Raw genomic sequence first — 12807 nt, forward strand, 5'->3', positions numbered from 1 at the left:
GCTTCATTCTAGCCATTATCAGATTGTTGAATGGGCTCTAGCATTAAATAATGTAACCTGCAATGTAACCAGTATGCCTGTAAGCCTTAGAATACAAGGTGTAGAGCTGGATGAACGCAGCAGGCCAAGCAGCATCAGAGGAGCAGGAAGGATGACGTTTTGGGCCTAGACTCTCCTTAAGTCTTTTTGATTTGTACATCCTTTGCTTGCTGTGATCTGCCTGTACCGCTCAGAAACAAAGTTTTTCACTGATTTTATTATCATGTGTACTAAAATACAATCAATAATTTCAAACTCTATGTACATTGACCAGGGTCCATCCTTAGATTTCTGAAATGTTGTCTACAGGCTTCTGACACTAGCTCATACACAGCTTTAAGACAGCTTCCTTCAATTCCTTATATTCTCCAGGCATGTCCTTTGATAGTGATGTAAATACCTCACAAGCTGTACCCAGCAATTTTGTTCAGATCAACATTACCCATGTGGTCACTGGCCATTTGATTTGTTTAGCCACTTTCTTCAATGAAATAAAAAAGGCTTTTACATACTTTGCGTTGAAGTGAGGCAATGCTTGGACATGTTTAAACATATATCCCCACCAGGCTTTGGCAACAACGGGTTTTCTCATTATCACTAACCTCCTCACTAAACCTTATACCTTCATCCCTGCCTATTCTTTCATTTTCTTTGCCTCCAATTCAAGGGCCATCATCTGTAATTAAATTTTAGCCATTTCCAAAGATTCCGATGGCAATTATAAATGTTGGACTATTGATGCAATTAACTTTGCTTTTCGCACGGTCAAAAGCAACCCCAAATTCAGCTTGTCTGTCAATTCCAAAAATTTGCCTTGCTCACTTTCTGTAAAACTCCTGATGGGATTTCTTCCAGCCCAAGGAATCTCTCAGTGACTGAAAGAGCCGTGACTATATAAGGCACACCTTGTTTAAACCAACTGAATTCAAAAGCCAAAACAAAAGACACTAAACCTTACCACTCACTGTGTTTGAGTCCAATAATCCTAAACCCAAACCGGCAGAGACAGTGGGGGAGGTAGGGGGTGGGAAGGGTCAGAGAGCGCGTCGGGGTGGGGGGGGGAAGGGAGAGCGCGTCGGGGGGGAAGGGAGAGCGCGTCGGGGGGGGAGGGGAAGGGAGAGCGCGTCGGGGGGGGAGGGGAAGGGAGAGGGCGTGGGAGGAAGGGAGAGGGCGTGGGAGGGAAGGAGTGAGAGAGAGAGAGTGAGAGACTTATCCAGCTGTCAATTGAAATCAGTTACCAAGATAAGCTTAATGTGCAGAGGTTTTCCACTTTAGCAAAATGCAGAGTTAGGAACACTTCGTATGAGATTTGTAAGAACTGTCTTTCTGTTTTGTGCTTTTTTAAAAATGTGAACCAAAATGGGGAAGAATGGTTATAAAATTAGCATTCTGAAAGGATATCTGCATGTTTTGCAAAGCAAATAAGCTGACAACAATGGCAAGTCGCTGTTTGAACAAGCAGCAATTGAGTGTCTGCAGATAAACAGGAGCCACTGGGTTGTGTGTAGATGCAGCTAGTTGGCAACAACAATTTGATTGAAAACTGGTCATTAGTCCATCAACCAGCGACAAAAGCCAATGCCTGACAACAGTTGAGAAATCCGGTGTCAGCTAACTGAACAGCTTGCTGTCGGGAAAAAGCTAAAGCAAAGGGATTTGATCTCCACCAACCTGGAAACTGTCTCTTTTTTCCTGCAGTCAAACTTATTTTAAACCTGAAGAAAACCAGTTAATCTTTCCCTCAGCAACTATTGTATGCTGTGATTTAAAGATAAATCAGAGACAATTTAGAAGTACATCAGATATCCTGTGCCTCTTGCAAACCAGTGGAAGCATCTAAAAAAAGTGAAGCCATGAAGAAACGTTCAGATCAGCAAGGACCAATTCAACAGAATTTAGAACGTAGAACAGCACAGCACAGTATAAACCCGTCGGCCCACAATGCTGTGCCAACCTATTATCCCACTAAGATCAATCTACCCTGCATACCCTACATTTTATTATCCTCCATGTGCCTACCCAAGAGTCGCTTAAAAATCTCTAAAGTATCTGACTCCACTACCACTGCCGGCAGCACATTCCACACGCCCACCACTCTGTGTGAAGAACCTACTTCGGACATCTCCCCTATACCTTCCTCGGATCATCTTAAAATTATGCCCCCTTGTAATAGTCATTTCCGCTCTGGGGAAAATGTCTCTGACTATCCATTCTATCTATGCTTTTCATCATCTTTTAAACTTCTATCAAGTTACCTCTTATCCTTTTTTGCTCCAATGCAAAAAGCATTAGCTCCCTCAACTTTTTCTCAGAAGACCTGCCCTCCAGTCCAGGCAGCTAAGATGCTGCTTAGCCTGTTGTGTTCATCCAGCTCTGCACTTTGTTTTCTCAGATTCTCCAGCAAATGCAGTTCCTATTATCTCAGCATCTTGGTAAATCTCCTCTGTATTCTCTCTAAAGTTTCTGCATCTTTCCTGTAATAAGGTGACAAGAACTGAACACATTTGAGGGCAAAAAGTTGAAATGACTTTCCAGTTTTTCCTCTCCATCCATATGTTTTTTTCCCCTGTCTGTACTTGTTGGGGGGAGTTTATAAAGGAGTTTTAATTATTACATACTGATAGGATATAACTGTTTGCCTGTAGCTACAATATAATTACTTACAATAGTCATTTTTGTTCAGTATAAAATCTAGTCAGTGCTTTCTATCAACCTGGTTTTGGCAATCAGGTAAATTTGGGAATTTTGTGAACTTAGTCTAACATTTTTAACTTTTGTGTCAACTCCATGAAGAGTGAGGCTTGATCCTCAGAATAAAAAGGGAGTTTATTTGTAGAAACAGATCAGGTAAAATCTAAAATCTGTTAGGTAAAACCAAGAATCTCAATCTCAAATTATGTAAGAACTGAGTAGATTAGATGTCAAATGATAGTTTGGAGGTGGTCCTTTTCCCTGAGAATAGCAGTCCTATGGACTTGGCTGCCAGCTGATGCAGTGAATGGTAAATCCTGTCAAGCTAGGCAGGACGTGATCATGCAGAAAGAATAACAAAGTGCTGGAGAAATTCATCAGCTCTGGCAGCATCAGTGTAGAAAGAAACAATTAATGCTTTGTGTCCTGTATGATTCTTCTTTGGAACCAATTTCTATTTCAGATTTCGAGCATCCGACTATTTTTGCTTTTATTTACCTGTTTCTAACAGAGGTCACCTAAGACAAAAGTTATCATACTCTAGATTATATAATATTACATAAGGTCAGTGTAGTTTACTGAACTAGTTCATGCACCTCAATGAACTAGATTGAAAATATGCCTGATATTTTTCTGGAACTGGACAGGCTTTCAAGCCTCCTCCAGAAGATTACATATCTCACAGTAAGGTGTACAATATATTTACTGTGATACAAAAAGCATCCATTTTACAGGACAGATTGGATCAGCCAAGGGGTCTTACTCTGTCCATATGTTAATTTCCAATAGAATAGATTGATACACCAAGAGGCACATGCCTTTGGCTCATGGTATCTCCTGAGACAGTTCCATTCCTCAAAAATTGCTAATTCTCATAGAGAGACAACATTTTAAAATTAAAATAAAGAACAAGCAACAACACCAAACAATCCTACTGTTTTCCCAAAGCTGTATTCTCGCTGGAGATTCCCAAAAACATCTTGTGCACTGTATGGCCGATTCTGGTCATTCAAATACTTCAAAATAACGGAGGCAGCTAAAAAGAAAAGATTTTTAATTTCAATTAAAATGTTAAAATTGCCTGACGTTTAAACTTGAATCTATTCTCTATGACAGAGAACGCCTTAATCCTTAATCACTGTTTAAACATCATAGGCTTAGCAGTAAGATGCTCTTTTTGGGTTTATTATACATATCAATTCCCATATTAATACTGAAATCATTTCTTGTGAGACAAATGGCACAGTCTATAGTAAAAATTTGCAAGCATCTTCAGACAGAGGTAAAGAGAGAATGATACATCTTAATCTCCAACTGAGGTACCTACCATGACAAATACTACTGTAGAACCAATTCAGTTCACTTTTATGTAAAGAAATAAATGGTTGAATTGAACTGGATACAGCAAAGGCAATGGTGCAGTCACTGGACAAGTAATCCACACTCAGTTAAATGCTCTAGTGTTGCGGGTATCAATTCCCAGCATGGCTGATGGTGAAATTGGAATTCAATAAAAACCTAGAATTTTGGAAAAAAAAAAGCTATTCTAATGACTTCCACGGAACCAGTGTCAACTGTAAAAGCCCATCTGCTTCACTAATGTCCTTTATGGAAAGAATCTGCCACTCTTACATAGTCTGACCTACACGTTATCCAGACCCACAACAATGAGGCTGACTTTACCAGAATTGTTACAGCATCGGAGGCCATTCGGCCCATCTTGCCTGAATTCCTCTTCTGTTGCAATAACTTTAAATTTATGAAGTGAGGAAAAGCTCACCTTAAAAATATGCCCCTAATTTTGAACTTCCCCACCCTAGGGAAAAAACCCTTGCTATTCATCTTATCTATGCCCCCATGATTTTATAAACTTGCATAAGGTCATCCTCAATGTGCTACACTCCAGTTAAAAACGTCCCAACCTACTTTAATAACTCAAAACTCTCTAATCCTGGCAACAGAGATAATGGGAACTGCAGATGCTAGAGAATCTGAGATAACAAAGTGTCGAGCTGGATGAACACAGCAGGCCAAGCAGCATCTCAGCAGCACAAAAGCTGACGTTTTGGGCCTAGACCCTTCATCAGAGAGGGGGATGGGGAGAGGGAAGTGGAATAAATAGGGAGCGAGGGGGAGGAGAACTGAAGATGGATAGAGGAGAAGATAGGTGGAGAGCAGAGTTTAGGTGGGGAGGTAGGGAAGGGATAGATCAGTCCGGAGAGGACGGACAGGTCAAGGGTGGGGTGGGATGAGGTTAGTAGGTAGGAAATGGAGGTGTGGCTTGAGGTGGGAGGAGGGGACAGGTGAGAGAAAGAACAGGTTAGGGAGGCGGGAACGAGCTGGGCTGGTTTTGGGATGCAGTGGGGAAGGGGAGATTTTGAAGCTTGTGAAATCTACATTGATACCATTGGGCTGCAGGGTTCCCAAGCGGAATATGAGTTGCTGTTCCTGCAACCTTCAGGTGGCATCATTATGGCACTGCAGGAGGCCCTGGATAGACGTGTCGTCTAAGGAATGGGAGGGGGAGTTAAAATGGTTCGTGACTGGGAGGTGCAGTTGTTTATTGCGAACAGAGCATAGGTGTTCTGCAAAGTGGTCCCCAAGCCTACGCTTGGTTTCTCCAATGTGGAGGAAGCCACACCGTGTACAGCGGATGCACTATACCACATTGGCAGATGTGCAGGTGAACATCTGCTTGATATGGAAGGTCATCTTGGGGCCTGGAATAGGGGTGAAGGAGGAGGTGTGGGGGCAAGTGTAGCACTTCCTGTGGTTGCAGGGTAAAGTGCTAGGTGTGGTGGGGTTGGAGGGGAGTGTGGAGCAGACAAGGGATACAACGCATCATCCTCCAACCGGATACAACGCATCATCCTCTGACACTTCCGCCATCTACAATCCGATCACACCAAAGACATTTTTCCATTCCCACCCTTATCTGCCTTCCAGAGAGACCACTCCCCCTGGGACTCCCTTTTCTGCTCCATACTCCCCTCCACCCCCGCCACACCCAGCACTTTCCCCTGCAACCGCAGGAAGTGCTACACTTGCCCCCATACCTCCTCTCTCACCCCAATCCCAGGCCCCAAGACGACTTTCCATATTAAGCAGATGTTCACCTGCCAATGTGGTATAGTGCATCTGCTGTTCCCGTTGCGGCTTCCTCTACATTGGAGAAACCAAGCGCAGGCTTGGGGACCGCTTTGCAGAACACCTACACTCTGTTCGCAATAAACAACTGCGCCTCCCAGTCACGAACCAGTTTAACTCCCCCTCCCATTCCTTAGACGACGCATCTATCCGGGGCCTCCTGCAGTGCCATAATGATGCCACCTGAAGGTTGCAGGAACAGCAACTCATATTCAGCTTGGGAACCCTGCAGCCCAATGGTATCAATGTGGATTTCACAAGCTTCAAAACCCCCCTCCCCCACTGCATCCCAAAACCAGCCCAGCTCGTCCCCGCCTCCCTAACCTGTTCTTCCTCCCACCTCAAGCCACACCTCCATTTCCTACCTACTAACCTCAGCCCACCCCTTTGAACTGTCTGTCCTCCCCAGACTGACCTATCCCCTCCCTACCTCTCTTCTCCTCTACCCCTCTTCGGTCCACCTCTCCCTATTTATTTCAGAACCCTCTCCCCATCCCCCTTTTCTGATGAAGGGTCTAGGCCTGAAACATCAGCTTTTGTGCTCCTAAGATGCTGCTTGGCCTGCTGTGTTCACTCCTGGCAATATCCAGGTAAATCTTTTCTGAGTCCACTCTAATTTAATAATTTCCTTCCAATAGCAGGGTGGCCAGAACTGCACACAATACTCCAGAAGAAGCCTCACTAACATCCTGTACAAACTTCATATGAAGTCCCAATTCCTACACTCAAAAGTCTGAGTAATGAAGGCAAACATCATAAAGAAGGCAAATGGAATGCTCTCCTTTTTCAGCCAAAGTACAGAATACAAAAGTAGCCATATAATACTGAAACTGTACAAGACATTGGTAAGGCTACACTGGAGTACTGTGTGCAGTTGTGGTCATCACATGACAGGGAGGATGTAATTGTTCTGGAGAGTGTGCAGAGACGATTTACTAGAATATCGCAGGGCTGGAGAATTGTAGCTATAAGGAGAGATTGGAGAGATTACGGTTGCTTTCCATGGAACAGAAAAGGGCAGGGTGATGGTGGGGAAATTTGGACATGATTGAGTCATACAAAACTCTTAGGGATAGAGATTGAGTAGACAGGAGGGATTTGTTTCTTTGACAGAAAGAACAAAAACTGGGGTCATAGGTTTAAGCTAAGTGACAGAAGGATTAGAGGGGAAAACTTTTTTTTAAACCGGGTGTGGTGGGTATCTGGAATTTGCTTCATGTGTTGGAGGTAGAGACCTTAAACTGTTTTAAAAATTACTTGGATCTGCACCTTAAGTGTTGTAAGCTGCAGGGCTATAGGCTGTGGGCTGTGTGCCAGAAGATGGGGTTAGAAAGGGCATTCGGCGGTCTTTGTATTAACACAAGATGGACAAAATGGGTCCCCTCTGTGCTGTATCATTTCAATGGTTCAGTAGTTCTATTATTTTCTTTTCATGAAGCTACGCTAACTCTGCTTGATCATATTATGTATTTTAATACTCTACTATTACATCTTTTATAACAGACTGTAATACTTTTTCAATGACAGATATTAATCCAACTGTCCTGTAATTAACCTTTTTATTGCATCTCTCCCTTTTTGAATAAAAATTTCATTAGCAATTTTCAGATCCTCTGGGACTTTTCTAGAGTCTACAGATTCTTGGAAAATTACTATCAGTTCATCCACTATCTGTGGAGCCACTTGCATTAATGTACTAAAATGCAACCAATCACATCATGGTGGTGTGGTAAATTACGAAGATGGAAGTCGAGGCTAAAGGATGATATCGATGAGCTAGTCAGATGACCTGAACAGTGGCAAATCGAGTTTACTCATGAAATATGAGAGATTATGCATTTTGGGACAATGAAAAAAGCAATGGAGAACTTTCTGAATGGCAGAAGATGAGAGGGAGCATCCATTCCAACAGATATTTGAAGGCAGCAATGCAAGCAGGCAAGGCAGTTAAATAGGCATATAGAATACTTGCCTTTAACTGCTCAGGCACGCAAAGCAAAACAAGCTGATCACCAATTACAAGATAATAAAGTGTGAAGCTGGATGAACACAGCAGGCCAAGCAGCATCTCAGGAGCACAAAAGCTCCTGATGAAGGGTCTAGGCCCGAAACGTCAGCTTTTGTGCTCCTGAGATGCTGCTTGGCCTGCTGTGCTCATCCAGCTCCACGCTTTGTTATCTTGGATTCTCCAGCATCTGCAGTTCCCATTATCACAGATCACCAATTATAGTAGTTTCATTGACTGTTCATCTTCACACCCTGCTTTCTGTAAAGAATCTATTCCAATCTCTCAGTTTCTCCGTCCCTGTTGTACCTATTCTGATGATGCCAGATGATGCTACAAGGGAGCCTTCGAAATGTCTGTTTCCTTCCTTAGCTCAGGATTCCCCACCACCAGTGGTTGACTGAACCTCAGTGTGTCCGACCCATCTCCCTGACTTCAGCCCTCTCACCTTCTTTTCCCTCCCCCGGTCCTTGCTGTCCACCCCACCAGCATTCACATCCAAAAGGTCATTAGCTGCCATTTCTGCCACCTCCAACAGAATGCCACCACTAGACGGCCTTCCACAGGGAAAATTCCCTCTGGAACACCTTCGTCCACTCCCAACATTGCCCCCACACCCCACAGCATCTTCCTATGCAAATACCAGTTTATTGCCTTCCTCTTCACTATCCATGTCCCCAGACACATCTTCCAGATGATACAGCACTTTCCTGTATTTCACTTATTGTAGTTTACTGTATTTGCTGCTCAGTATCCTCTACAATAGAACAGTACAGCAGAGGAACAAGCCCTTTGGCCCACGATGTTGTGCCAAACATGACACCAACTTAGACTGATCCCTCCTGCCTGCCCTTGGTCCAAATCCCTCCATTCCTTGCATATTCATGTGCTTATCTAGAAGTCACTTAAATGCTCCTATTTGCCTCCACCACTACCTCTGACAGCACATTCCAGACTCCTACCACGCTCCGTGTGAAAAGCTTGCTCCTCACGTCTCCTTTGAACTTTCCACCCTTACCTTAAATACATGCCCTGTAGTATTAGACATTTCAACTCTGGGAAAAAGATTCCAATTGTCAACCCTATCTATGCGTGGCATAACATTATAGATTTCTATAAAGTCTCCCCTCACCATCTGCCACTCCAAAGAAAACAACCTGAGTTTTTCTAGGAGCAGGAAAGCTGACATTGTGTCTGGACCCTTCTTCAGACCCTTCTTCACCATTCCCGAGACGAGGCATTCCACTCTCGGACATCCCAGATGTCCCTTTTTCTCAAGGACCGCAATTTCCCCTCCACAGTGGTCAAAAACTCCCTCGACTGCATCTCTCGCATTTTCTGCAACTCATCCCTCACACCCCCACCTTGCAATAACAACAAAAACAGAATCCCCCTCATCTTCCCGTACCACCCCACCAATCTCCAGATCCAATGCATCATCCTCCAACACTTCTGCCACCTGCAATCTGATCCCACTAGCAAAGACATTTTTCCCTCCCCACCCTTACCTGGCTTCCAGAGGGACAAATCTCTCCGTGATTCCTTTGTCCGCTCCACACTCCCCACCAGCCCCACAACCCCCGGCACTTATCCCTGCAACCACAGGAATTGCTACATCTCATCCCCATCCCAGACCCCAAGAAAATCTTCCACATCAAACAAATGTTCACCTGCACATCTGCTAATGTGGTATACTGTATCCGCTGTTCCCGATGTGACCTCCTCTACAGTCGGACAAACCAAGCGAAGGCTTGGAGACTGCTGTGTGGAACACCTACGCTCAGTTCTCAACTAACGACTGCACCTCCCAGTCACAAACCACTTCAACTCCCAATCCCACTCCTTGGATGACATGTCCATCCTGGGCCACCTCCAGTGTCACAACGATGCCAGGAACAGCACCTCATGTTTTGCTGAGGAACTCTGCAGCCCAATGTTTTCAATGTTGACGTCACAAGCTTCAAAATCTCAATGCCACTGAGCACATCCCAAAACCAGACCAGCTCATCCCCACCTCCCTAACCTGACCATCCTTTCTCCCATCTACCCACTCCTCTCACCACAAACCCCACCCCACTTCCTACCTACCAGCCTTATCGCTGCTTCCTCGGCCTGTCCATCTTCCCTGGACTGACCAACCCCTACCCTAAATCCCCACCTACATGCACCTTTACAGGGTCCATTCCCACCTCCTTCACCTGTCCATCTCCTCTCCACCTATCTGCTCCTTTATTCATCTTCCATCTGCCTCCTCCTCTCTCTCTACTTATTTCAGAATCACCTCCCCCATTTCTGAAAAAGGGTCCAGACCCAAAACGTCAGCTTTCCTGCTCCTCTGATGCTGCTTGGCTTGCTGTGTTCACCCAGCTCTACACCTTGTTATCTTCTCCATCAGCTTCCCTGCTGCTCTGATACAGCCTGGCCTGCTGTGTTCATCCAGCTCCGCACCTTGCTATTCTCAGACTCCAGCACTGGCAGTTCCTACTATCTCTGACTAAGTTTTTCTCGCCTTTCCTCATAGCTCATACCCTCTAATCCAGGCAGCATGCTGGTAAACCTCTTCTGCACCCTCTCTAAAGCCTCCACATCGTTCCTGTAATGTGGTGACCAGAACTGAACGCAGTACTCTTACGTGTGGCCTAACCAAAGTCTTCTAAAAAGATAGAACATGACATCCTGACTCTTGTACTCAATTCCCTGACCAATAAAAACAAGCATGCCTTACATCATCTTTACCACCCTGTCTGCTTGAGTGGCCACTTTCAGGGAGCTATGGACTTGAGTCCTAAGATCCATCTGTACATCAATGCTGTTCAGGGTCCTGCTATTAACTGTATGCTCATCCTTACCATTTGATCTCCCAAACAGCAGCACCTGACACATAAGACCATAAGACATAGGGGCGGAAGTAAGGCCATTTGGCCCATCAAGTCACTCCGCCATTTAAATCATGGCTGATAGGCATTTCAACTCCACTTCACTGCACTCTCCCCGTAGCCCTTGATTCCTTCTGAGATCAAGAATTTGTCGATCTCTGCCTTGAAGGCATCCAACGTCCCGGCTTCCACTGCACTCTGCGGCAATGAATTCCACAAGCCCACCACTCTCTGGCTGAAGAAATGTCGTCTCATTTCAGTTTCAAATTTACCTCCTCTAATTTTAAGGCTGTGCCCACGGGTCCTAGTCTCCCCGCCTTGTATTAAATTCCATCTGTGATTTCTCCACTCACATCTGCAAATGGTCTGTGTCTCACTGTATCCTTTCAGGACTTTCTATCCTGTCCACAAGTCCACAGATCTTTGCTGAGATAAAAAAGCAGCCTGGGCAGAACACGAATGTTCTGTCCGCAATAATGACCCTGAAGTTGTTGCCTGTGACTTCAACACACCAGAATGTTCCCTAACCAACATCTCGGTCTTGTACTTGCTGCAGTGCTCCAGTGAAACTCAACGCAAGCTGGAAGAACAGCTTCTCATTTTCTGCTTGGAAACCCTGCTTCGGAGCTCAGTATCAAATTTAATATTTTAGGAACAAATACAGAAATTGCTGGAAAAGCTCAGCACATCTGGCAGCATCGATGAAGAAAAATCAGAGTTAATGTTTCAGGTCCAGTGATCCTACCTCAGAACCATCAACATTTTAAGACCTTAGCCCCTTCTCCCATGTCCTTACCCTAAACCCCACGCACTAGGCCTTGTCATCATATTAGATTAGCTTACCTACAGTGTGGAAACAGGCCGTTCGGCCCAACAAGTCCACACCGCCCCTTGAAGCATCCCACCCAAACCCATCCCCATATAACCCACACACCCCCTGAACACTACGGGCAATTTAGTGTGGCCAATCCACCTAGTCTGCACATCTTTGGACTGTGGGAGGGAACCAGAGCACCCAGGGGAAACCCACGCAGACACGGAGAGAATGTGCAAACTCCACACAGACAGTTGCCAGTGGCTGGAATCGAACCCGGGTCCCTGGCACTGTGAGGCTGCAGTGCTAACCACTGAGCCACCGTACCGCCCTGGTACCACAAACAACCCACTGTCGGCCACTAATAGTCCCCATTAAGAGCTACTGATTCTCCCAGGCTATCCATTCCTTTGTCCGTCCAAGTGTTTTTCTCTCTCTCTGGGGTCCATTTCCACCCATCTTTTTACTCCTCACCGGCGTACACAAACTATCTTATGCATATGCACCAACTTTTCCCAACAACAATCAGTTCTAAAGAAGGATCAATGGATCCAAAACTTAACTCTGCTTTTTCTCCACACATGCTGCCAGACCTGAGTTTTTCCTGCAATTTCTGTTTGTGTGTTTGATTTCCAGTATCTGCTGTTCTCTTTTCGAACAGATAGATGTCTGATGGCCTGAAAGTCTTCACTCCAGTTTTCAACTGTAAATATTCCCGAATTTCAGATGACCTACTGTTGCTGATTTAGAATAAATTTAGTTTAACAAGAGCAAGCTTGACCAAACTTTTCACCCTTCTCAGAATTTCAGTTGTACTGAAGTAAAGAAAATGTACATCAAAGCCCCGGTTCCCGCCCCGTCTCAGTCTTTAACGTTGCCCACACTCACCGGCACCTTCCTTCTGTTTGTTCATCGCTCGGTACCACACTCTCCCGCGGGGGGGGGGGGGTGTCGGGCGGAGAGAGGCCGGTTCCCGGTTATTGAGGGGGGGGCGTCGGGCGGAGAGAGGCCGGTTCCCGGTTATTGAGGGGGGGGGGGTCGGGCGGAGAGAGGCCGGTTCCCGGTTATTGAGGGGGGGGGGCGTCGGGCGGAGAGAGGCCGGTTCCCGGTTATTGAGGGGGGGGGGTCGGGCGGAGAGAGGCCGGTTCCCGGTTATTGAGGGGGGGGGCGTCGGGCGGAGAGAGGCCGGTTCCCGGTTATTGAGGGGGGGGGCGTCGGGCGGAGAGAGGCCGGTT

At 45.6% G+C, this 12807-nt stretch overlaps 1 protein-coding gene across 2 annotated transcripts in view; it reads right to left on the minus strand.

Moving 5' to 3' along the window:
• psmc3ip (PSMC3 interacting protein) overlaps positions 1–12553 on the minus strand; it is a 75805-nt gene extending 63252 nt beyond the window's left edge. For both annotated transcript variants that reach the window (XM_048560912.2, XM_048560911.2), the window contains exons 1-2: positions 12461–12553; positions 3666–3766 (exon numbers count right to left, since the gene is read on the minus strand). In XM_048560912.2, the coding sequence (XP_048416869.1) occupies positions 3666–3766; positions 12461–12485 (126 nt within the window). In that variant the 5' untranslated portion in view covers positions 12486–12553. The remainder of the gene's footprint in view (positions 1–3665; positions 3767–12460) is intronic.
• Positions 12554–12807: the final 254 nt, after the last annotated feature.

Source organism: Stegostoma tigrinum, chromosome 31 (assembly GCF_030684315.1).
Source record: "Stegostoma tigrinum isolate sSteTig4 chromosome 31, sSteTig4.hap1, whole genome shotgun sequence".
NCBI lineage: Eukaryota > Metazoa > Chordata > Chondrichthyes > Orectolobiformes > Stegostomatidae > Stegostoma > Stegostoma tigrinum.